Source organism: Alligator sinensis, unplaced genomic scaffold (assembly GCF_000455745.1).
Source record: "Alligator sinensis unplaced genomic scaffold, ASM45574v1 scaffold366_1, whole genome shotgun sequence".
Lineage (NCBI taxonomy): Eukaryota > Metazoa > Chordata > Crocodylia > Alligatoridae > Alligator > Alligator sinensis.
Genome location: NW_005841851.1, coordinates 3,862,562 through 3,889,226, shown reverse-complemented (window position 1 = coordinate 3,889,226; position 26,665 = coordinate 3,862,562). Strand labels below are relative to the sequence as shown.

Sequence of the window (26,665 nt, the reverse complement as noted above, 5' to 3'; positions counted from 1 at the left end):
TTAACTGGAGTGGCTTCGAGTGCTGCTCTAATTAAAGTGCCTCCTACTATTTTTAAGCGCTGATACACGGGGTGCAGGAGGCTCCTGGAGCATGGTAATTGCCAGGTTCCAGCAGACCCAATTAATCGAGTCTGCTCTGATGTGCTGGAATTCCAGTGAGTTGGAGCAGCCTCCACGCTCGTGTATAGGCGCTCCATGTTCCACCAGACCGTGTCATATTCAGTGAACAGAATAGACAGTGCTCCAAATTGTTTCATAGTTTCATAGTTTTAGGGTTGGAAGGGACCTAATAGATCTTCTAGCCCGACCCCCCGCCAGGGCGGGAGAACAACCCAAAAACACAAACAAAACCACTCACCCTAAAAACAAAAACGGGACTCAAATGAGTCCAGCCAGGTAAGTATCCAGCCTCTTCTTAAAGATCCCCAGGGTAGGGGCCAGCACCACCTCCCTTGGAAGTTGGTTCCAGCTCCTAGCCGCCCTAACTGTGAAGTAGTTTTTTCGGATGTCCAATCTGTACCTCCTCTCCATCAACTTGTGCCCATTACTCCTTGTTATGCCAGCGGGGGCTAGGGGAAACAGCGTCTCCCCCAAACCCTTCTGGTTCCCCCTAGTGAGTTTATAGACGGTCACCAGGTCCCCCCTCAGCCTTCTCTTGTGGAGGCTGAATAGGTTCAGGTCCCGCAGTCTCTCACTGTAGGGTCTGCCCTGTTGTCCCCGGATCATGCGGGTGGCCCTCCTCTGGACCCTCTCCATGTTGTCCACATCCCTCCTGAAATGGGGCGCACAGAACTGGACACAATACTCCAGCTGCGGCCTGACCAGCGTCGCATAGAGGGGGAGGATCACCTCCCTGGCTCTACTCGAGATGCACCTGTGGATGCACGACAAGGTCCGGTTAGCCCTGCCAACCATGACCTCGCATTGTCGGCCCATGTTCATCTTGGAGTCAATAATGACACCAAGATCCCTTTCCGCCTCCGTGCTCTCAAGTAGGGAGTTCCCCATCGTATAAGTGTGCTGCTGGTTCCTACTACCCAAGTGCAGCACCCTGCACTTGTCCGTATTGAAACGCATCCTGTTCCTGTCTGCCCACCCCTGTAACCTATCCAGATCCTTCTGCAATCTCTCTCTCCCTGCTAGCGTGCTCACCTCCCCCCAAATTTTGGTGTCATCAGCGGCTTTTGAACGCCTTCAAAACACTTTTGGACGTTTATCTTGCTGGGATCCTATGATCCCTGCTGACTTCCTGCCCCTGGGCAGGGGACTGGACTCGATGATCCTCTGGGGTCCCTTCCGGCTGGAATATCTATGAAATCTGTGAAATCTATGAACTGGAGCTCTGAGCCAGGCTTAAGGCCTTGAGTGGGATCATACAATTGTTTGTTGTTTTGCAACTGTTTTGTCTCAGTATAGTTGTGTAGCTAACAGTATATGACCAGGCTGCAGCCAGACAGGCCCAGTGTTCTTTTGTTGCTCAATCCAGGCTGCCATGCAGGTAGGTCTGGCCCTTCTTTGAGTTCTTTTCCAGTTTTCTGCCCCAGAACTGGGGCTGGGGGCAGGGGCAGGCCTGGTGGGCCTTGCTTCTGGGCTGCTGAGTCCTGCCAGCTTCCCCTGGGTCCTACTGCACCTGACTCCTGTCATCTTTGACAGGCAGCCAGGAGTAGATAAATATTAATTTTCTAAACTTTTTAGGGGCCCTGCAGGCCAGATAGAACGGCTGTATTTTGCCTGCCCCTGTTCTAACTCATACTTGCAGAAAAGAAATTCAAGGACTGGTGCTCATTAAGGCACTAAGCCCATGGAAGAGACAAGGACATTATTATTTGTCTGCCATACAGAAACACTGAGAGGCCTTAGCTGAGATAAGTCTTAGTGTGTAGGGCACTGTATGTATGCATACTGAAACAGCATCTGCCCTGAGGAGCTGAGAGTCAGTACAGATGGGCCAGATTCTCACTGTGCTCAGAAACCTCTTGCTGTTCTTGCTTAGGATGAGGAACTATGACCCAGACTTTTAGAGACATTTAGGTGACTAAGTACCTTTAAAAATCTGGACCCAAGTGCCCTGTCAGAGGTCACAGAGGTGGTCAGGGCAGAGTCAGGAGCTGAATGCAGAACTTTCATGACTAATGATCTAACCATGAGGGCTCCATAACTGTCAAATGATGCATATTTTCTCAGTATATCTTTACGTGCTAAAAGTGGGTCACACCCCAAGGTGCAGATCCTGCCAACATGCTTTACTCTTGAAACAGGAAAACAGGCAAGTTAATTTGGTCCCCAAAGCATCTGGTCTCCCTGTTCCTCCACTGGCAGGGCAGCTGCCAGCCATCTCTCCTGTGGCATTTCCTTACCAGTGCAGTTACACATATCTCTTTAGGCTGTTCTTGTTAAATAAATAATTTAAGTCCTGCTTTATTGCAGGTTGCAACTTGTGCCTGTGAAACAATCATTGCTTCTCAAACATTTATCCTTCCTTTGGAATGGAGCCGCCACCATCTGGTGCAAAGTTACACAAAAAAGCCTCGCATGCATAATCTTGTGGGGATAGTTAAAGCTGTTTGGTACATGGTGGTCCTGGGTAGAGAACAAAAAGTTCTGTATTGTATCTTTAAGGTGGGGAGGAGGGGGTAAGTGGGGCAAGGGGATGCCAAATTCAGCACGGTTCAGTGAGCTGAGTGCCAGACTGGGAGTAGGAGAACTGAGTTTCTATATCCTGATTCTTCTATGACCTCAGGGAAGTCCTTTCTCCTCCATGTCCCTTCTTAACCATTGCCTTCTGTTTTTTGAACACAAGCTCTTTGAGGTGTGTACCTTCTCTCACTAACTTTTTTTACAGTTTTTACCATGTTGAAGAGCTGACCTTAGTCAGAACCCCGCAGCTGAACTGTAGTACAAATGATGATGATGATCATTATCGCCATCATGTGGACCATGATTTGGGGCCAAACCTTGGTGTTGGATATGAAAAGCAGATCCCTGCACCAGCGCAGGGTCAAAGAGATTCTGTAAAGGTCTGTGCAGACATTGCTTAATTGGAAGCATCTGGACCTGTATGAACTAGAAGCTGAGTATACAATGAATCAAGTCAGAGCTGCCTCAATCAGGCAGCTGATCCATATGGCCTTGGATCCCATCTCTAATAATAGTCCATAGCTTCAGAGTCTAACCACAACGCCACTAGTAATTTGTATCAACAAAAACAGGGCCCTCCCTACATGGAGGTTCCTAAGAAAGGGTCAAAGCCATCACCTGCAGGCTCCCCTAAGTCTTGCACTATCTATGCAGGGTTTGTTTGCAGCTCATCTCCAAGTATGTTGGGTTACTCCAGCCTGCACTACAGGCAGCATTTTCATTCACAGCAATCACACATACTGTTTGGAACCCAGATACAGCACTGGTCTTGATCACCTTCCACCTCCCTCATGGTAGCTGCTCAATACCTAGGACAGAATCTCATCCTTGGGATGATCCGGCAGAAAGACCTGTTGGCCAACAGTATAGGTTGTAGCCATGTTGGTCTAAGGACATAGGCAGAAAGGTTCTTTGGGTAAATCCGATATCTTTTATTAGACCAAATCAAATAATTTGAAAAAAATTCTTTGCAGGCTTTCGAGTAAAAATACCCTTCATCAGGCAGAGGAAGCATCTGCAGTTGGTCTCTGCTCTTCCTGGATAGAATAGTAAAAAATCATGGACTAAATATGGACATTGGATTTATGACACATTATAACCTGCCTAATAGCTGACTCCCCATGTAACCTCTCTATCATTTACTACTTATATTCAGCCCCCACCATTTCACCCATTGATGACCTCAATTTATACTTTCACTGACTGGCTTTCTCGCATGCATACTAGCTTCTGGCTTTTTTACTGTTTCATCCAGGAAGAGCACAGACCACCTGGAGATGCTTTCTTTGCCTGATGAAGGGTATTTGCACCCAAAAGCTTGCAAAGAAGATTTTTTCCAACTATTTGAGTTGGTTTAATAAAAAGTATTGGATTTACCCAAAGAACTTGTCTGCCTGTTGGCCAGCACTCACTTTTGGCTTTCTCATTCTTTCGAGATGGTCTCCAGCGAATACATGACTTGTGTTCATCCAGATAATAAAAACGGACCAGCCCCTTGGAACCACCACGTAGTTTGATCATCTGGGTCCCGGCTTGCATGGAGTTCATACATCTTTCCACTGCAGAAAGAAATAAGACAACACCTGCAGGTTAGACACAATATCAGCTTGTCTCACTATTTTAAAATTGACTGAGTTCCCACCTGTGCCTTTGGAATTGCCTATCACCACCCTGATGGCAGACACCACCCCTTCACAGAGATCAGCCTGAGACTCAGGCACCACTTAGGACCTAGTGCTCAAGTTGGACTTCTGTGATGCCAATATGTTGACCATTTGCTACCTCTGCCTAGGGTTGAACTCCACCCTTAGCTAGATCCTCTGCTGATGTAAACTGCTGTAATGCCATTAATTTGGGGAGAGTTTGCCTGTTTTACAGTCTCTGAGGATCTGGCCCTCAAACTTCCAATTAACTCTGTGGGAAAATAATGTCATTAACTTTGCCTGTTTCTCACTGTAAATTCTGGAGTTCCAGGCAGCAACATCCCCATTTAGAAATAGCTTTGCTCCCTCTGAAGCAGCTTAGTTAGCATTCTGCCTACCCAGAATCCAATTAACAGAGGGGAAAAAATGTTTAATTACCCAACTCGGCCATCAGAATATTGTAAATATTCCAGGAACCCTATAAATAATTCAAAGGCTTTCAAGTACAAATTGCTTTAGAATTAAACCATTTTTCACTATAGAGAGGAGGCATTAAAAATTAATAGCAATAAGGTTATTAAAATCACATGTTGAATTCTATTTATTTATTTAAAAGAGAGCCAGCTGCTGAGCTGAAGCCAGTCTCAGAGGTGAACTTCTGTAGAGGTCTGCAGTTATCTTCTGTGAAATGTTAAGGTTCTTGTACACTAGCCAGAGAGAGAGACAGCAAAGCAAAGCATCCCGAATCTGGAGCATACCATTCGTGGAACAAACCCACAAACTTTGCTCCAGTGGCACTTCTTGAGTCTCATCATTAGGAACTGAACAGCGTAAGCCATGAATCAGAGTGACACCCAGTTTATGAGACCTTAGCATTGTTCACACCATTAGCATGGCTACCAGGCTCATTCTTGTTACACGCCTACATTTGCAGGAGCAAATATATTCCAACATGCACCACTTTCTGCACAACCAGGACAGAAATGCCAATATTGCTCCTGCCCATTCCAATTTAACAGGCCATCTGAGCCCAGTGTTAAAGGTAAGTTAGATAAAAATGAGGCAGATAGTTTGATTAAAAAAAAAAAACGGAGCACTAAGCTGCTGCTAAGTCTGCAACAGGGTGAATCTGTAATGTACCAGCTTCAGGGTTAGTACTTAAAGAAGAGATAAGGATGCAGCTGGCTTTCGCTGAACGTCTGGTTATGGCAGACAATAAAGTACATCCTTCTGCTGCTATACTATTCAGTAGCTCATCATTAAACTTGGCCTGCTTGCATCTGTGGCAGTCTGGTAACAAGAGGCAGCAATAACGAAGTTAACTTGCTTTTGGAGATTACCTGGTTCTTACACAGAGCTTTCCCTCCAGGCCGCTCCAAGGCAGCAAGATCAGCCCCATTTTACAGACGGTAAAACGTGATGAAGGTCTGCCAACAAGATCTGAGCTAGGAACTGAACCCACGTCTCTAGTCACAGATTTCACAGACATTAGGGCTGGAAGGGACCTTGGAAGATCATCGAGTCCAGCCCCCCGCCCGAAGGGCAGGAAGTCAGCTGGGGTCATAGGATCCCAGCAAGATAAGCATCCAATTTTCTCAGCAAGATAAGCATCCAATTTTCTCTTGGATAGGACAATACCCAAGGTCTTGGTTCTTATCTTAAAAGCAAACAGAGGCCTGGTCCCAGGGAGCTAAGAGCTTGCTTAGGCCTGCAAAATAATGGTTTGCTTAGCCACTCTGACCCCGGAGCACAAAAGAACCTCCTGCAGTAATGTGAGGGCTCGGTTGTAAAGAAAATAGCCCACAGTCACATCAGGCTGCAGAGATGGGGGCCACTGCACACCTCACCACCTTCTGCCCCCAAGACAAAATGTGTTTTCTTCATCTGCCTCCTCCACCACATACAGACCCCATGCCAGTAGACTGAAAAACAATCCCAATGATACAAACTTTCTGTCATGTTCTTCCACTCTCGGAGAGAGGCTCAGAGAACAGATATGATGAGATGGACATCAGTCATGCCTCTGAATCCACTAGTGGTGGGAACTCGGATAGTGTGGTGACAAGTGCAGTGCAGTAACCCATATAGAACAGAAAGCCAAGGACCCCCCAACCACAACCCTCTTTATATCGAGAATGAAAGTATTCTTTATGAAATGCAGAACAAGTGTCCAGTGCTGCACGATTCAGAGGGAAGATTTTGCAACAAAACTTAAAACCTTATATCCTGATCCCAGAAACGCTTACATGCTGACAATTACGGATTTCTGTGAGCAGTTCTTATACGCAATCCCAGTAAAAACATCTCAGTGTAGCCTTTGTATTTGTAAAATAGAGACTTGAGTGGTGAGTAGTTCAGTACAGTATTAACAATAGCTAATATAAACCACTTGAACTGAAAGCATTTATCCATTCCTTCCCAATATCTGCAAATGTGGGTGCAACAAATCACAGCAAAGGCCTAATAACACATGCAGTTAAACAACTAAGCCCCCCCCACACACACACGCTTTTAACATATTGTAGCTAAACTCATGATAGTAACAGCTGATCACTCTGATTTTGTTTTAAATTATCCTATGGTTGGGAGGAAGTTTCTTGAATTAATGCAAGGAAATTCAGAGGCAAAACTGATACGCAGTCCTTAATTTGCTTGGTAGTGCCAAGGCACTGCAGCATGTACGATATTTTAGCAATGTTTGAAAGAAAAAACTCTATAAACAGTTGAACGTGATGTTACCAACAGTCTTATTTTGGAAGGTTTTCTTCCCTCTCCCCCTTTTTCTGAACAAAAATGCCCTTTCTGGAAGTGACAGGACTAAATTATGAATTTGTTTCAGGTTAAGAAAAGGCTTTATTTTCTAAATATTGCACCCCTCAAAGAAGCTTGCTTGTGACACACAGATCCCACAGTAATGGAGGCATCTCTTTTTGCATAGATAGTATCTATGCCACACTTGTTTGCCAACCTAGGGTAATATCTTAAAAGGTACTGGGCACCTAACTACAAGGAGCTGGGCACCTAACTGCCAAATGTTACTGGGTGCTGGGCCTAACTGTCCTCATGAATTTTGTCCAAAAGCGATGGAAGGGAAAGGGTAGACAGACTTTGCAACTTCCACCTACAGAAACAGTATTACAACAAAAACTAAGGACCAGGGAGAAAAAAAGACTCTTTTAGGATAGGCACATAAGACCCTGGAAAGCTAAAATGGATTATCAGATTTTCCTCTCCTTGCATCTATGGATTAACTCATAAGAATCAATGAACCTACAAATTTGAAGCTAGAGGGTTTAGCAAGAGAGGAATGTTTTTCTTCGAAACAGCTTAAGAGCACACTTCAGGCTGACCACATTGACACAGTACAGCCAACAGATGGAGAGGGCTCTAATAACCATCAAAGTCTTCTCTTTGGGGCATAAATAGGGGGTAAAGAGTGTTGCCCCTGTGCTCATCAGACCCCACAGGGTTCGTTTTGCCTCAAGGTGCTGTACAAGGAAGGGGAGAAGAGTGAAAAACAGCAGCTCCAGTCGATGACACCTGTGAGCATTTTCTATTTTAAAAAAAAATTAGAAGGTGTTCAAAGAATGTCGAGCAAGCTCAGCAATGGTAACTGGCTCACAGGACCTTGGCGCTGTTGCACTGTATATCTGAAGTATGATCCACTAGCTAGCTCATTAAAGTTGGATGAGGAAATCCTATTCCATATTCTAGCCCTGCCACTAATCTGCTACATAACCTAGCAAGTCACTGAACTCTACTGTGCCTGGTCTAAAGAACACAAAACAAGCAAATCTGTATTTGGTATTAGTGAGGAGACCAACAAAGGGAGAATTATTTATGGGTCTAGAGAGTCTACTGAAAGACAAGAAACACAGAAGCACTGACACTGATGGACAAAACAAAAAGACCAGATAAACCCTGTACCGTATGTATCTGTTGCCTTGATTTGATCATGTAAACACTAGATATAAATGTATTGAACTGGATACCTCCCCAGCTGTTACCTTTAAATGTATCCTTCAGTCATTCTTCCTGATAAAATTAATTCAGACCACTGTGGGATCACTGACAAAACTCTAGAGTGTTTGATACCTCAGTAGCTATTCTGCTGCCGGTTTGCTCTAATCTGAAATATTGCACTGCTCATTTGCTGGTTCATTGCACAAATGCAATTACTGTTTGCACACACAACCTGGAGTTCATCTTGTAGCACCTCTTCAGTCTGCTTGGGAATTGATCTCGCTGATCATTCTCAGCTGCTTTGTTAACTCATGATTGTTTACCAGCAGACTGCTGGTGACAAAAGAAAGAGAAAACAAGGAAGTGTCTGGTGAATCACGGGAAAAGCCAGCAACACAGATGGCCAAACTCCTGCTAAGAGAAGTAGAAAGGCCCCCCTTATAGGTGGGCAAGAAATGGCAATGGGGATGCAAGAGAGAGCAAGGGGATTTCGGGGGGCTGGGAGGGGAGAGGAGGCACAGCATGTAGTCATTCTCCTCTACCAGCACCACTTTCAGAGCAGGGCTCCTTCCCCCAGAGCAGGGGTTGTCAACTGGGGGTACATGTACCCCCAGGGGTACTTGGAAAGGGGGTAGGGATTATGCGCAGGCAGGTGGGGATGGATCGCCGCCACCCACCACCCTGTGCCACTGCCTTCGGTGGGGGAGTGGCTCCCCTCTGAGGGCCACACAGGCACCTCCTGGACATGGCGGGGGGAGCTCACATGTGGCATCTACCACACCATGCTGCCGCCATGTGCAAGCCCCCCACTCTGCATCTGGCCACTACCCTGCCCCACCCTGTGTCCCCCCTCCAAAGTGGTACACGTCTAAAAAAGTTGCAAACCTCTACCTTAGAGAAGTTAGGAAGGACCAGTTAGGAGACAGGCAACCCCCACTTAGAGCTATTAATTGGTTCCTGAAAAACCAAGTGTTAAGTGAAACAAGCATTAAGTGAAGGCTGAGAGGGGATCTTGTGGCCACCTACAAATTCATGGGAGGGGGGCAGCAAGGAATAGGAGATGCTCTGTTTACCAGAGCACCCCTTGGAATAACTAGGAACAATGGCCACAAAGTGATGGAGAGCAGATTTAGGGTAGACATCAGGAAGAACTTCTTCACGGTGAGGGTTACCAGAATCTGGAATGGGCTTTCAAGGGAGGTGGTGATCTCCCCTTCCCTGGGGGGTCTTTAAGAGGGGGCTAGACATGCACCTGGCTGGAGTCATCTAACCACAGCGCTCTTTTCTGCCCAGGGCAGGGGCTTGGATTCAATGATCTACTGGGGTCCCTTCCGACACAAACATCTATAAATCTAAAACTGAAAGTATTTGATGATCCAAGATGGCGACCGCAACTGTTTTTAATGATCCACGATGGCGACTGCGAGCGTTATAACAAAACTCGTTGAGTGCTAAGTGGAATCAGGTATCAATTTAAAACGGGCGTTATGGAGAAATAGCACTAGGCGAAACAGCGTTAAACGGAGATTGCCTGTAGATATTTCCATTTTCAAAGTCCAGCTATCTTCCTTAACCATTTATTTCTGTGCTCACAGAAACAAACGAAGACCTTCTGGTGAATGTTCCCTGATACAATGGCTCAGAAGCTCTTTGAAGTCACAGTAATAGTTTTCCCCCAGCTGAATAATACTACTTTTTATTTCAGCAGCATCTTCCTGCCAACTTGAATTCTGCCTCACAACATGCCTGTGATGTAAGGCGTTTGCCCCATTTTAGATATAGAGAAAAAGAGAGAGAGAGAGAATTATGTAACTTGACAATGGTCAAAACACAGCAGTGGCAGAGCAGGACGAGGACCCCAGAACAATGGATCCTTACTTCTTGGCTCTTACTGCACACCCCCACTAGATTAGGGCTTTGAAGGGCTAGGAAGTGGGAGGCATACAGGCACAATAATTACACAGAGGAGAAGCTCCCAGATTCCACAGTCATGCTAGAACAGGCCCATAATTCATCAGTTTGTTTAGAAAGATATTCTCTTCCTAATGCAGGTTTCAATACGACTGAAAATCCTTCAGTGCTGGTGTGGGTGGGAAGGGGAGCAGTGGGGGTACTTGCCATGAAAGGGTTGAGAGGATAAAGTTAGGAAACTTTGCACCTGACCTCAGGCTTGTCAAAAGCTTCATGACCAGAGCTTGCTCTGGCTCTGGTGCAGCATCCCAGAGCTCTGTATTTTAGCTAGTCTGTCTAGAAAGGTCAAGGTCCCGGCATCACACAACTTGGCTGAACTTTTCAGCTAAGCTTTGTTAATAGAGTCTGACTTGGGAATCATGGAGTGCCTGGGGATCGTACCCTCCGAGACAATGGCCCAGCTCTCGGTTACAGGGAAGATCAGGGAGGCACGAAGAAGAGTGCCTAGAGAGGGTCTTCTCTCCCTTTCAGGGCCCTCAGAGCTTGTGACACTCCTGCAAGCCCTAAGCAGCCCCTGCTTGGTCCGAAAGACACAGGTTGCAGGGCAACTTATTCTTAAAAAAAACCCCAACAACAACAAAAACCCATCACCACCTCCTCATGGTTCCCAGGGTGAGTCACTCCAGCAGGCAGCTGAGAATTGCTACTGTTTCAAGGAGCAGCCTTGTAGGAGGCTTTTCAAGGAGTGCTGACAGATCAGCGAACAACTCAAATGCACTCTCTAGCTCCAAATGCCCGTGTGCTTGTGCAGGTTAACACAGCTGCTGCATCATTGCCCTCAGTCATGTGAGTCTCAATACATACAGAAGGAAACAGGTTGGGGGGGAAATCCTGCTCAGCCAGTGAGTCCAGTGAGAATACTGAGCATGAGGCAGGCCTTTCCCTGGTCGCTCACCTTGGAAAGCTCCACACAAGAGCCTCTGGCATTCCTCTGCTTTCCCCCTCAAGAGATCCCCTAGGTCAGTTATTAGAGCAGCTGGGAGATTTGCATCTAGCTGCAGAAAGCAGCTTTGGTAACCTGAAGCAGATACCCAGGCTGGTGAGCCATGTTCACCGCAGACCCTGCTGCCTGATATATTGCTTTTGGAGCTTGATGTGCAAAAATTAATAATAACCCTGTAACCTGTAGAGTGTGCCGGCCTGCACCACTGCCGGCTTCTATACAGAAGAGGATGGCAGGGCATATTGTTTTCCTTGCTGTATGCAGCACGGGGTGGGTAGGCTGCTCTTGGTATAATCTCCTCTTACATAAAACATAGGCTACTGTTTGCTGAAACTTCAGACACACCCCAGAAAGCAGGCTATTGTGTTGCAGTGACTGGCACCCACAGCGGCTCAGACCAGGCACACACAGCTAGTATGTGTCACAGTGGCACCAAGCACAGGCAGCTGCATTCACAGTAGCTCACGACATCCTTCCAGCATTCAGATCAAAAATTGCCTCCAAACTTCTTGAATGGAGCCCTAGTCTGCTGTCCCTGTCTTCCTGCTTCTCTGCACCTCTGTGCCCAATGAACAGCTCTCCTCTCTGCCCCCTTACGCCAACCTGCCACTCTTGGTGCAACAGCCTTCTTGCCTTCCCTCGCTCAACATCCTGCTTCAAACCTCAGCTCAACTCCACCTCTACTCCCCTTAGCTTGGCAGCTTCAAACCTCCAGGGGAGAAAAACAGGGAATTTGAAATGATCTAATTTGCAAGTGGGACACTATTTGTATGAATGGCTGTAGATCAGGTGGAGCTTATTAGGTTGCACATCCATTATTACAGCACAAAATCATTAGCAAAAAAGAGGTTAATGGGAAAAGACATGTTGTAAATTCCAACACAATTAAAAAAGCTTAATTTGTGGGCAGTTTGTTGTTCTGCAGTTTTTTCTCTGGCCTGCAGCAGACGAGCATCCAGCCATCGGAGTTAGGGGCACTGCTGAGGCTCATTGCTCAGCCCCAACAGTGCTCCGGAGTCAGCCTTCATTTTCACAGTCTCCGTCCCCCCTGGACAAGCCCATAAGTGCATCCACACTTCAAATGAATGAAGCCGAAAGACCTGGTATTACAGCACGTTTACCATACTAGCATGATCACATACGTTATGCCATTTCCAAGCAGGCTCCCCAGGTCTATTACCTAGGGGAGAGAAATGCTAACGGAAGATTGCTCTCTCAGTTGGGTTTTGTTTTATTTGCAAGGTCTAATGATTGTGCCATGACATATCAGCAGTTAATATATAGAACAAAATCAGGCAATAATTTAAGTCCAGGAAAAAAATCTTTCCAAGAGCAAAGCAGTTGCAATTTAAGAGGTTGAATGATTCAATTTACTGAAAACAGACATGCATAGCATGAAAAAAGTGAAGAGTTGGTGAATGCTATACAAGTTTTGGCTGCTGACAGCAAATCTGACAAGTCAACCAACTTATTTTACTTTAGTTGGGAGAAAAAACCGAGACTTCCAAAGTCTGCATGTGTCAAGGTACACAAATTTTATTCTGATTGCTGCAAGGGGAAATGAAACCTGGAATCAGAAATATAACTCATTTAGAGTTGCCTGAATTGAAGCTTTTGCAAAAAAGGTACACCAGCACCCAAGAAACCAATGCACAAAGAAAAGAACATGAGGACAGTTTGTCAACTACTTCCTCTCCTCCCCCCAGTTACTGCTAAATGAAGCTGTCATTAAATAAGATTTAAACGTGAAAGCTTTTAAGCTGCTATTGTCTCATACAATTAGGCATCAGGGACTCAGCTAACACTCATCTTACCGATCTGGCCGATTTTCCATTTTGGTGAAGTCACGATGCTGCCACCAATCCAGAAAAATGCCTCCGCCAAGTGGGAGACTGCAAACTTATTTGGAAGCAAAGGAGATTTGGGGGTGTCCATATTGGAGAAGGAAGGCAAGATCCGGAATTGCACACAAGGACTGCAGGCCCTGGCAAAGGCCAAGCTTCTGTGCCTGCAAATTCCCAGTACAACAGTATAAAAATGTTAGGAAAGAAAATCCTCAAGATAATCAGGAAACTGGAGCGTCTTGCGATTTCGTCAGGCTGCTTTGTTACACAGCTGCTTCCCAGTTAAATTTAAACCCTTCCTACCTACCCAAACTTGAAATATCATTATTAATTCCTTATTTTCTTAGGTCTCCCAATTAGAGGTGGTTTTCCTTTTTATTACTTTAACAATGACATGAGTGACACAGTCCTACAAATCCAGGGGACATTGGAAAGCAAAAAGATCCATGGTGCACAGAAACGCCTCCAAAGCATATTTCCAGCTCTTTCTTCTAAATCATCAGCTGTTGGGAGTCCGGCAGGCCACCGCACTGACCTGCAGCTGTCAGAGCCCACATCTCTGTTCCATCTTTCGACTACAATTTTCATGAAGAAGTGAATTTCTCCCTTGTATACCCTGAATACCTAAAGCACTTGAAAGTCACACTCCATTGAGAATTAGATTCTATCTCCGGTGCCCGTTAACAGCAGCATCTGTTGCCATAAACCCAAAGGTAACACTCAGGTCCGTCCTGCCCAATAATCGCCCTTGCTTTTCACTGCAAGCCTGCCCAGGTGCTCAGGTTCTTCAGTGTCTTTCCAGGTTTGCAAAAAACAGAATGCTCACGTTTCCTTCTCATGTAGCTCTTCAAGAAGTCTTGCTTCAAGCCTTCATCCTTCCAGGCTCAGAAAGGCCTTTTGAATATTCTATAAGGCATCTTCACAAGGGTAAGAGTATTTCTCCCTGGCCAGGAAAAACTAGACACAATCCAAACACAGCAACACATGTTTGCTTGAAATCCTAAATCCACCATACGCACTAATCCTAAAGCTGTGGCTTCTGCCCTATCCAGTCAAGGGATTTAAGTGACATGCACTGCAGCTGTAGAAAAATGACAAGGAAAAGGAAACAAGAGACTTGGATTATTTTTCTTCCAGCCTAAATTAGCAGCCTCTCTTCAACTACAGAGCCCATTCAAGAGTGCCAAGCCCTAATGAACTGACATAGCCCCACAGAAGACGCCTGCTCAGTACACAAACCAGCCAGCCAGCACTGCCGCACAACAGAAGTGCTGCTCAAAGGCAGCAGAAAGAGAATCCCAGGTGCTTGGAAATGGGCAGAGATCAAAAGTGGAAAGGCTCTGTTCAGTTAAGGCAAATACCAAGCTGCCATTTCTTGGTCCTTTGAGAGCTGCCCAATTGAAATACCACCTTAAGCTTCAAAGCATCTAAATGCACCACTTGGACAGTTATCAAAGCATCCATATCTCCAGCATGTCACAGATCTGCAGCCTGTTGGCTCCTGCCATCCCTGGCCCAGATGGTGAGCAAAACATGCCCTTGCCAGCTTGAGCAGAGAAGAGTGAAAACTCTGTTAGCTTTTTTGCTTTTAAAAAAATATTCCCTGTTCCTGTTTGTGGCCTATCAACAGTTTCCCCTGGGCTACTGCACATCGGTATTAGGTAACTTCAGTTAGCTACCCTCTGCTTCCTCTTCCACAGCTCAGCAGACACTTCTCTCTCAGAGGGGATAAGTTGGTGATCTCTTCACCCTTGAAATCCAGAGTACCCATTCCCTCATTGCAATTATAAGCAGAGATGTGTAGGTCTCCTGACCTCACCCAGCATGAAAATTCATTCTTAAAGTCACCTGTCAATTCCAGTACCACGGATGTATCAGCATATACGGACTGCTGGCTGGGACTGCACCAAGAGTCCAGGACAGAGGTTTCTGTGTGAGCCCCCCACTGCTGTAAGATCAACACAAGGAGCAAAGCACAGTCTTTGCTCTCTTGTGGCACTTGTCATGAGGAAGGGAAGGCAGTGCAGAGCAGCAGACTGGGATTCAGGAAGCCCAGGCTCTTAAGTCCTGGCTCTGGCAATGCCAGCCCCTCCCTTCCCAGATTCCACTCTCCTCCCCTGAGGTCCAGTGGCTCAGAGACCTATGGCTGGAAGCTGTTGCTCAACAGGCTCAAAGGGTACTTTTGTCCTCTTCAAGGTGAAGGATGGCTGATAGGTTAGCATTCCAGCTTGGCATTTGGGTACCTGAGCTCAATTCCCTGCTCTGCCACACACTTCCTGGGGTGCCTTGACTGAATCACCTAGCTTCTCCGCATCTCAGGTCCCTGTCTGCAAAAAGGGGAAAACAGCCATGCTCTACCTCACATGGCTGTGGATACTTTAAAGAATGAGTGGTGTTTACATACACAAATCAACAAGAGCCCAGTGTTAAGCAAATCCAAGTGCTGCCTGCTTCTGAGATAAATAACAACCTCTGCAATATTCACATTGTCCTGGGCTGTGTGCTCGCTCACTCCCTCTGCCAGCCACGGAAAAGGAAGGGTATCCATTGGAGTGACATTTTGAATATGACCTCCAAGCACCCTGACAGCGAAGAAGGGGTTGCAGTGCCCTGGGTAATCTGGAGAGCTAAATCTTAGTGGCTAGCTCTCCATGCACTACAAGATGCGCTGCCTCTAAAAGGCAGCTTTTGCTGAAGGGATATCCTAGATTCAGCATTAACCATTCATGTGATATCAATCTGCAGAGAGGGCAGCACACAGCTCCAATAGCAGCTCTGCCCACAATATTAAGTTTACAGCGGTCCCCAAGTCAGAATTCCCAGGGTACAAGCAAGCCCTTGAAAAGGAGCCTTGAGATATTTGTTTTGGCTCCGGTGCTAAGACTTAAGAAATGTTGGTGGTTGAAAACATAAGAAGGAAAGGGGTGTGGAAAGGGTAAAGGCATCTTAATGTACAAACTAGAGTTAGATTTGTAAAACAAGACCCAGCTGCGCAAAAGCTTTCATCACCATAATCCTTGTAGTTGACACTATCAGCCAGTCCCTCAGGCCACTCACAAAGAGGATCACGCAGACATGGAGAAATAATTAACGTCCTTAAAAAACCCTCCATTGCTGATTGCTCCTGGGTGCTAGGCAACCATATGGAGAGGAAATGGGAATTAAAAAAAGGGTTAAATGTGACAAAATTCCCCATCCAACTCTTTCCTACAAAATATTTAGCTGAAGTACTTAGACCATAAGCCTATTGAAATGTATTTCTATTCTTGCCTCAGTTCACACCCTTAGAGAAATCTTCATGTGACGTAACACAGAGATTAAAGACTTCTTCCCATGGCACTTCAGACTTCCCATTATTTCCTTCAGGCACTGGAGCTCTGCATGCCACAAACAGCTTATTAAAACAAACTGGGGTCTCCAGTCTGGTCCTGTGGCTTCACCGATAGAAGAACTCAAAAGGCTTCAAGAGCAATGGGTGATGTTGGGAAATCTTGCTAAGGAAGTAACTTCAAGAGTACAAGAAAAGGGTAGTTTCCTAATGCAGGAAGAAAAATACGTGTTAGCTGTAGCCATGGGCAGATCTAGCATTTTGAAAACGGGAGGGGGGTGGTACAGATGGTACGGTACATCACTACATATAACACAACACATATATTTCTCCAGGTAAAAAGAAACTAGAAGCTTTACTAACATGCCAAGAGCCTAGGGCAATATTGTTCAGTTTAAGATTGAAACAAAAACAAATACAACTTTATTGGAGTGTACATTCATATTCAATATCATACATTATGTATTAAAAACACAACAAACTAGGCAAAAATAATCAAAAGATATTGTTTCTTGCATCCTATAGTAATCAGAATTAAATGTACTTCTCTTTCAGATTCATAAAATAAAAGCAAGCCTTCCTGAGGTTCTCAACAGTGCATCCAGCACTTCACTGAAAGTTATTTCCACACCTGAGGTTATGTTTTTAGCTACAGTTAAAAACAGTCGGCAGGACTGTGAAGTAGGAGCTACGGTACCAGGAACAGCTGACAGCAGAATTGCAGGAGAAAGAACAGCTTGAATAGTGAAACATTAAGACTGTTAAAAGAGGAGAGAGGGTTGGTAACACCCATGGAACAAAGAGTTTAGAAGGAATCAGGTAGACTATAATGAGCCATGAAGTCAAATGACTCCCTCTCTGCTGCCTGAAGAGAAATGCTGTTGCAATACTAGGCAGTTGGTTTTAAACTCTGGGTGGAGTAGAAATTAAAGTGGGGTGTGCAACTGCACCACTGCACTCCCCTGGATCCTCCTCTGGGTGTCCCAGCACACTGCAGCGTGTAGCCAAGAGCATGGAAAGAGAGGACAAGAAATAGGGGTGCTTGTGGGTCTGCGCCTAAGGCCTTAATGCTTAGGGCAAACCTCCGAAAATGCTGGTTTTAATGCTTAGTGGAATTGTAGATATTTCTGGAAAAGAAAGGTTTCAAAAGAGTTGAGAATAATTTGCAGTATCTGGAACAACCCAGTCAGAAATGCAGCCTGAGAAGACCTTGAGTTTCTTCCAGCTGTCTAAGGATCGTCAGAGATCTAAAGATTTGCTCATGCCAAACTTGAAGATCTATGCCCCATTTACTGCCACCATTATTTGCACTGCAGAAGATGAAGGCCTTAACTGAGTTTAGCTCACCCTTGGAGGAGAATAATCCTCACCCCAAAGAGATTACATTTGAGACAGACAAAAGAAGGGGACAAGAGTTATCCTTTACCCCTAGTTTACATAGAAACAACTGAGGCACAACAAAAATTTATGGCCCAATCCAACATCCAAAGAAGCCAATGAAAACACTACCAGGGAACTGGACAAGGTAGTAAGTGACATGCCCATGGTTACACAAAACTGAAGCCCAAATCCTGCTCTCCAGTCCACTATTTTTATTTTAATTCTATGCGTCTTCCTGGAGGGGAAAGTGCAGGGTTGGCTTTTTTTTGTATGGTTTGTTTGTTTGTTTGTTTGTTTGTTTTGGGGGGGGAGGGGAAGGGGCAATAGAAAGAAATTACTTTACAAAGCTATCCATTCTAAGTCATTTCTCTAGGACAACAACATTGGAGGGAAGAGGGTGGAGGATGTCACATTGCATTGTCACATATGCACAGAAATAGCTTTGGTCCTTAAAAGGGAAAAGAAGAGAGCAGAAATTTTGATTCAGAATATGCACAGGGCAGATGCTGATCTCACTCCCACCCCTGTAAATCAGGATTAACTCAGATGAAATCAGTAAAGCCAACATAAATAGGAGGCAAATTAGGCCCACAGCATAGTAGTGAATATATCAAATCACAGCACTCAGCCTCACTTCACATTATTCTAGCTGCTACCAGCTGAAGAAGTAATGGGAAAGACTGTAGCTATATTTATTAGGTTGGCTTCCAGAGCCTTAATGAGTTGGATGTACTGATCACCATAGATATTTAATATTACAGACGCAGTACTGTAAATGACCTCTAAATCCACAAGGATTAGCCTTGCAACTTCATGGCTGTGCATTCTGTTTATCCCTGCATGATCACACTTTACGCTATAGACCCAGTTTACCGGATTAGCAGACTAATGTGATCCCGAGAGAGAGGCTACAAGATACCTGGAAGTACATGGATAGTAATTAGTGATACATCTGTTAACTTCAGTAAAGACATAACTACTCCCCCCACATCCAAAATGGTATTACTGCTAGTGTCAGGATGCAGAAGACCATTCTGATTCTCAAGAGGCTATAAAACAAGGGAGGCAACAGAAGGTGCTTGAACTCTGGTATACTGATCTGCTGCTGTAGAGCTGCTCTATGCTATAACCGATTCAGCTAAAGTCATGCTCCTTGCACCCATGCACTGGAAGGAAAAAAATCTCCTTGAAATGCAGATTATTCTGCAGAGAACACAGGATTTTAAGGAGAAAAAATGTAAAAATTACTGCCCTGGGAATTCTATGTAGAAAAGTAGAGAGGCCAGGAAATTAGCTTGGAAGCTGACAACTCAGCAAAGACTTGGCTCCTGAAAAAAAAGGAGACTTGAGCATACAAAGAAACTGCATTTTCTATGTATGTTCAAGGAGAGACAAATACAAATGGACCAAACAGACAGAAGCTTCTGGGGAAAAAAAAAGAAACCCTGGTCTATATTTCTCACAATGAAAATATTCAAAAGCAGTAACCTCCTCTGGCCTGAGACTCACACAACCCTGGGGAAGCTTGGATTCAGACCTCTGGTCCTTGGGATCCTTGGAGGTAGATGTCCTCATCGCTTTGCTGGAGAGAACAAGTCATACAAGTATAAAGCTCCAGGCAAAGATTTTTTTTCCAAGAATTATTAGGAATGCTTATCTTGACACTTGAAAGGGACTATTCTGGTGATGGGTGGAGGAAGAAGTCTCCATTAGTGGTCCTGCTGTTGGACACCCACAACCATTAGCCATTTTTAAAAACTTTGGCTCCAGTCCACACTGGACCTTTGTGATGATTTGAAAGAGCAAAGTATGCCATCTCCATCGCAATCCTTGCAGACACTAGAGAAAGAACTCTATAATGGGGTAAAGGGTGAAGTTTTTCTATCAGCTAAACTGGAGAATGTTGAAAGCCAAGCCAGCCATCAGAAGAGTGGAGATCGGGTGCATTACAGACACCTTCCCCAAACCCCATGCACATACACCTGTTCTTATTTGCTGCATTTCATTAGTATAAAGGAGGGAAAGGAAAAAACTCCTGATGCTTTATCATTTGTGTTGGTCTAATAAAAGATATCAAATTCACCCAAGGAACCTTGTTTGCCTGATGCTTTATCAATACTTAAAACAACAGTTTAAAACACTGGTAGTTTTGCCCCTCTTCACGAAATCCATACCTGATCCATTTGCAAGGATAACTGCAGTCGTCCACTAATCGTTTCGGTCACTAGGCCTGCAGTGTCAGCGGACCGGAGGTGAACTGAACCACACATTCTGAACTTAGTAACAACATGTCAGATGCCTAAGGCAACATAGAGTGGGATGACAAAGTGGAGAAACCTGCCATCATAGTTCTCTCCAGCAGTAAATTCAACAACATCCTTGGATCCATTGCTAGCAGCACCATTACCACCACAGCATGCTATCTCCTTAGGCATTGCCCCTCACTAGCAGTGCAGTGGCTCGAATGCTGCTGATGCCAGCATTAGAACATCCCACAAGAGCGGCTTCCCACTGCTAGCACAGCATGCCCCCATCCTGCTCAGATCCAACTCACAGGGATCTGAGATAAAGCAAAAGATGTAGCTGCCAGGTCAGGACACTGCTGGGAGACTTGAGATGAATGCTCCTGCTGCCTTCATTTCCCGTACTGTTCTGCAGTGGCACACTGGGGCAGCAATTAAGGACAGTGCTTGGACATCTGTGCAAGGCCAAGGCCCTGCATCGGTATGCGCCAAGAAGGAAGAGCTCCTATCCACCGTAGCAAAAAACACAGGTTGGTTTATGGAGGAACCTTTGAGGACTTGCTGAGTTTTTGGCAACTGGTCTCCCCCTTGCTGGGCGCTTTATCGGTATTCCCTTAATGCTGCAACATAAGCTATTTATCCCTCACAGCTCCTTCTTTGCCTAACAGGCTTTGTCTATTTGAATCACTGACAGATACTTCTTCCCAATGCAGGGATCCTGATGCAAGTGTGAAACCAAATGAGTTCTTGCGTTTCCTTGGACCACTGTGAAGTGCCTCCATTTGGTTTTACAACAGAAAAAAAAAATTGGTACCAGAAAATTAATACACAAATAAATCTTTGCTCCCCAGATTTTCCTCTACCAGCAAGCAGCTTGTAAAGATCTGTTCCAGCATCCCAACTCCTCCTCTTTGTGGTCCTGTGAGAGACAAAGATTAAAGAGAAGCGTTTCCGGCAAGGTCGGCTCAGTCTTTATTAAAAAGACAGGATGCCGCCAGGCAAGTTCCATCTGGAAGGAATTTGGGAGGAAGGTATGAGGCTTATAGGACAACTGTAATTCCCTGTACTCTCAGGGTGCTGGGATCTGGGCTTCTGGTTTCTCACTGAGTCAGCCCAATGCTGCTGAACTGAGGACTAGTCAAAGTACACATACCAAGGATAATTTGTATATGTCTCCCTAATAAAGAAACACAGACTCCTGGTGGTGAGATTTTTAGCCATACAATGGTTATGGGCAGAGAAAGGAAGGCAGACCACATAAAGAAATACTGGAGTTTACTAGTTTATATATAACAGGCTGAAGAAAACCAATTTGGGGCAACAGTGAGCTCCCTACCTCAATGCATGTTCCAGTTCAGATATGAACTTCTGATATCTCTAATTTGTTCCTGCATCAGCCCCTTGGAACTGTCCTGAGTTTCGATGCCTTTCTTCTCAGTCTAGAGCCAGGCTGGCTGGAACAGAAGCTTTTGCTTTCCTTCTCACCCAGTAAAAGATTTTTCAAAATTTTTCTTCTAAAAGGGCCAAGTTACATGTTACACTTAAACTATACTAAATCTCTGGAACGTTAAGCAGTGTAAATTTATAATATGCTATAAGCAGTCATGCATTAAGGGTTAATACCATTTCTTGCCTGCATAGCTCTGATTTGCCACTAAAGGACTGGCAAGCAGGGGTGCAGGTAGGAGCTAGGACACCTGGACTCTATCCCTGCTCTAGGAAAGTGGGGGACTGGGCATGGTGCAACCTGAGATGCTGGAGGATGGAAAAGTGCTTGTTTTATCTCCATGGAGCAGACTGAAGTTACCCTAACACAAGCTAGATAGCACAGCCTAGTGTTAACCCTCACCTGAAGTGGCATAACTTTGAAACACTTACTTAGCATGAGTTCACAAGCTTTAATGTGAGGATGCTTGCATTTTAAATGCACTTAATATGATTTAAGTGTAATGTGTAAGTTCACCCTTAGCCCGTTTTCATTACCGGTTTTATTTGAAGTCTTGGGCAATCAACTGAAAAACTAAAAGCCATGTTAATTGATTTTTTTAGTGCTCAAAACACAACCATTTAAATGACTTTGAAAATTCTATCAATAAAAAATTGGGCTTTGCCTTTGATTTTTAAAAAAAAGCAATTTCCTTGCAAAGTAAATCTTCCATCAAACACTAACATTCTGATGGAAAATCTTCCACCAGCTCCAGCAAGAAAGAACCAGAAGAGCAGCTCAGTCCCCTTGTGAGAGACTTCAAAAAGCTTCCTGGCTCCTTGTGTCTGAAGTGTCCAAAGAGGTGAAGAATCACCCAGCTATCATTGCTGCCCCTCATGTTCCAATACTGGGCACTGTCTCTGCGGTTGGAAAGCATCTAAAACTTGAAAAGCTGTTATCTTAAAAACAGATTTAATATGCTTACATGTCCTATGGCCAACCATTTTCAATATGTGCCTTTGTTTAACTTTGTACCCTATAAGTAGTTTAATTGATTTTTATGGGAGGTGCAGGAAAATAGTGTTCTGAGAGGGGTTATTTTGTAGATCAGGTTGTCCTGATTCTGTACTTTAGCTACCTAAGTTTTCAAACGTAACAGCTAACACTTTTCCTCTTGCGAAGGCTGGGAGAAGAAAAAATGATTCATAACTACCAATTTAGATAACTAGAATTCATTATGAATCTGAGAGGAAAAACCACTCAGATTCAATGAACATCATTCTTTTTAAAGGGTTTTAGAAAGTGAATAGAGACCCTGTGGTCCAGTGAAGAGCACTGGATAGTGAAACCATTAACACAGGGGAGTGGGGATCCACTTATGAAAGAAACAAGGTAAATTATGTAAATCTCTAAGAGATGCAGGAATAAAAAAAATCCTGTCTAAAGTGGCATCATTATCCATAAAATGAAACAGCAGCCAGGATGGTGTGAAATGAGCAATCAGAAAACTAAGAAGCTGAATTCAAGAGTTTTAAAGAAACAATATTGTGAATATAGTTGAGAGGAATGTGTTCACTTGAAAAGAGGGAGGCAGAGACAGGCAAGAAATTCAGAGGGAAGGCACGTTCATTTCTTTAGTACTACCAGCTAATCCAGATGCTTTTCCAAACCATTTCTAACTAATGACCTTCCAAAACCCAGAACACGAGCCAAAATTATATCCTTTTTGAAAGTCCTTTTATAAATCATAGAAAATTAGGATTGGAAGGGACCTCAGGAACTCATCTAGTCTACCCCACTGCTCAAAGCAGGGCCATCCTCAACCATATCATCCCAGCCATGGCTTTGTCTAGATGGGTCTTAAAAACCTCCAAGGATGGAGCTTCCACCACCTCTCTAGGTAACCTGTTCCAGTGTTTTACTACCCTCCTCATGAGAAGGTTTTTCCTAAAATCCAATCTAAACTTCCCTTGCTACAACCTAAGACCATTGCTCCTTGTTCTGTCATCTGCACCACTGAAAACAATCTAGCTTCATCCTTTATGTAACTACCCTTCAGGTAGTTGAAGGCTGCTATTAAATCCCCCCTCAGTCTGGAGTTCTCAAAGATCTGAGTTCCCTCAGCCTTTCCTCATAAGTCATGTCCCCCCAGCCCCCTCACCATTTTTGTTGCCCTCCACTGGACTCTCTCCACCTTGTCCACATCCTTTCTGTAGGGTGCGGAGCAAAACTGGACATGGTAATCCAGATGTGACCTCATCAGTGCCAAATAGAGGGAAAAAAATCACTCCCCTGATATGCTGCCAAAGCTCCTACTAATGCAGCCCAGTATGCCATTAGCCTTCTTTGCAACAAGGGCACACTGCTGACTCATATTCAACTTATTGTCCACTGGAACCCCCAGGTCATTTTCTGTACAGCTTTCTGCTTAGCCAGTCAGTCCCCAGCCTTTACCAGTGGGATTGTTCTGTCCTAAGTGCAGGACTTTGTACTTGTCCTTAATGAATTTCATGATATTTTGTTTGGTCTAATCCCCCAATCCTACCGCTTCCCCCAGTTTGCTATCAGCTGCAAACTTGCTTGGAGTGCACTCCATCCCATCTTTCAGGTCGTTAAGATATTGAACAAAACCAGACCCAGGACCGACCCCTGGGGTACTCCATTTGATACTAGCTGCCTACTAGACATTGAGCCATTGATTACTTCCCTTTGATCCAGAAGATCCAGCCAGTTTTCTATGTACCATCCAGTCCATTCGTCGAACCCATATCTCCTTAGCTTGCTTGCAAGAATGTTGTGGGAGATCATATCAAACACCCTAATGAAGTCAAGGTATAATGATAAAGTCATGCCAGAAGCATAGAGATCTTGACCTGAATACCCAGCCATGACAGTAGTTAAGAGAACAGCTTCTGAATAAAGGGGTTTTATTCCACCTTTTATGTCATGAGACATTTTCCCTATTCCCAGTAACCTGAGGAACAGCCTCTCAAATGGGTAGCTAAAGAGCCAGAATGAACTAACAGGATCCTATGTTGCATCCAGCAGACTCAATAACTAAGAGGATATTGGAAACAAAAACAAAAGAGACCCCTATCACAAGAGACTGTAGGGGAAGACACCACAGGTGCCTGAGCCAAAACCAGCAAGTAAGCTGCCGGGTCACTCCACAGAAGAGCAGGGACTTACAGCAAACCTTGCTATGGGAAGGGGCTAAAATACCATCACAGAACCAAGGATTTTCAACTGGTCCACTTGTAGGGTGAGTTGTTTTTTTTACCAAGACATCTGTGACTATTCACTTTAAAACACACAGCTATATACTGGACCCTGGTCTGGTCTGTGCAGCCTTCCACAGTGCAGTTTGCTCAGATTAAAACTTCACTGGGGCTGCCACTTCCATGCAGCTCTCTCAACTACCCAGGGGAAAACAGTGCCACGGATGTCTGCAGATGCATGCAGTTACAGTTGAGTGTGTCCATGAACTTGCTGGCTCAAGAGGCATTTTTTGGAACGGCCCAGTTTGATCACAGCTTTGTCCCAAATGTTTAGAAGCTGCTTTCCCTTTAACTTGAAAATTTAGAAAGATGTAAGCTTTCTCTCATCTCCAGCATGGACACAATCCATACTGCTTTCTACTGCAAACTACAATGCCGTATGGGCAGCACTTTAATCCACACTCAAGATTTAAGTCACACAACTCCCCTGTGGCAGGTGGAGTCCTGCTGCTTACCATCTCCCAGCTTTCACTTCAGGTCACATACAGATAAAGCCTCACAATTTTCACCCCACACAGACCAGGTTTTTAACTGAAATAATTTATGATCCTAACTTCCTAAGGATAGCTGAAGCCCACCCTGTTCCACTGTATGTCCTGCAGCCTGAAACAACTTTGGTACTGGAATCAGTGAGGGGGAAACCCTCCAGAGGATCCTTTCACAAGCCTGGTGATCTCCTGTGCTTTCTGATTTCAACCAGAAGTGAGAAACGTTATAAACAGTAAGTCTCTCTTTCTCAGCATTCTTGCTGTCTGCCTCTGTGCATGTGTGTATTGGCAGGGGTACCTGGAAAGTCCGACTTTACAGTAAAAAAACTGATGCAGGGACATGAGCCTGGAGGGTCCCTTCTTACCTACTGGGACTGCAGAAATAATGGTTGTTTAGAGAGTTGATTGGAATGTGTTACTTTCTCATAACAGCAAAGGACAGGGAAGCAGAATTTATGCCTGGGCTAGTGAATTTTCCTAACTTTTGCAAGGCTGGCTGTGGCAATTCCATAGTCCTCTAGTAGTATCAGTGGGGAAGAAGTTTATTCCTTCTCCTCCAAAGGAACAGGCCTGTCCCCTGAGCTAGTAAATGTCCCCTCTACCTCCTAACAGGATAGGGCCTGTGAGACACAGCTGATGATTTCTGATCTCAGCCAGGAAAGGGCAATGGCATAAATACATGGACAGGATCACATCTTGTTGGACTGACTCTAGACAGCACACCCACATCTGGAAGGAGTTCACATTGCCATGGTTTAGGGGGGAGACTGCCAGCACTAATGGATAACATAACAGAGCAGCTGTCCCTTCTATAAGGAAGTTTCAATTAAACTTCACAAGCTTGATGTTGCCAGAGGCTCCTGCTTTGAAAAGCTGGGCAGGATCCACCTGTAAGAGAAGTCTGAGTCAGAGATGCAGGACTGTTAGTCCAGGGAAAGCTAGCATCTGATAAATGAAGCCTGTGATGGATGCTCCAAGTATGACAATTGCCAGGGCACAGTCACTGCGTGCTTTCCCCATGAAAGGGCAGTGCAGTGTTGATCCGGTTGGAGGGTCTTCACTACTTCTTTGTTTGGAAGGGAGGAACCTTGATGTGGATGGTCCCAAGAAATAGATAAAGGGTTGTGAAACCAAACAATACCTTCGGAGTTTCAACTAAACTGAACTTCCAGCAGCTCTGAGACAGTTATGATCTCTGGAATGGAAAATAACCTGGTAGTGTATTGTTTGGATGCAGAGAGGAGCCCCTTATACTGATGATACAATGGCAACACATCATCTGACCTTTCAACTGCAAGGACTAATGGCCCACTCTGCAGCAATGAGGCTTGGTTAGCACAGGCTGGCTGGGAGGTTCATTCCTTATCCTAGAACAATCTTTATGTTAGTAGTTGTTCTAACCCCCTGCCTGTTGGGATGATGTAATGGCCAGGTGCACTGTGTTTTATGCTGTCCCACAGAGCTGTATTTGTATTTTCCAGTGGCTTGCTAACTGCCTTTACCTTTCACTGAAAGGCAGAA

At 44.8% G+C, this 26,665-nt stretch overlaps 1 protein-coding gene across 4 annotated transcripts in view; it reads right to left on the bottom strand.

Moving 5' to 3' along the window:
* Window positions 1–26,665, bottom strand: part of PLCH2 (phospholipase C eta 2) — a 357,736-nt gene that overhangs the window by 95,428 nt on the left and 235,643 nt on the right. For 2 of the 4 annotated variants that reach the window (XM_025211808.1, XM_025211818.1), the window contains one exon: window positions 4,050–4,196. In XM_025211808.1, coding sequence (XP_025067593.1) covers window positions 4,050–4,196 — 147 coding nt within the window. The remainder of the gene's footprint in view (window positions 1–4,049; window positions 4,197–26,665) is intronic. The other 2 variants (XM_025211829.1, XM_025211824.1) reach the window with 1 other exon arrangement.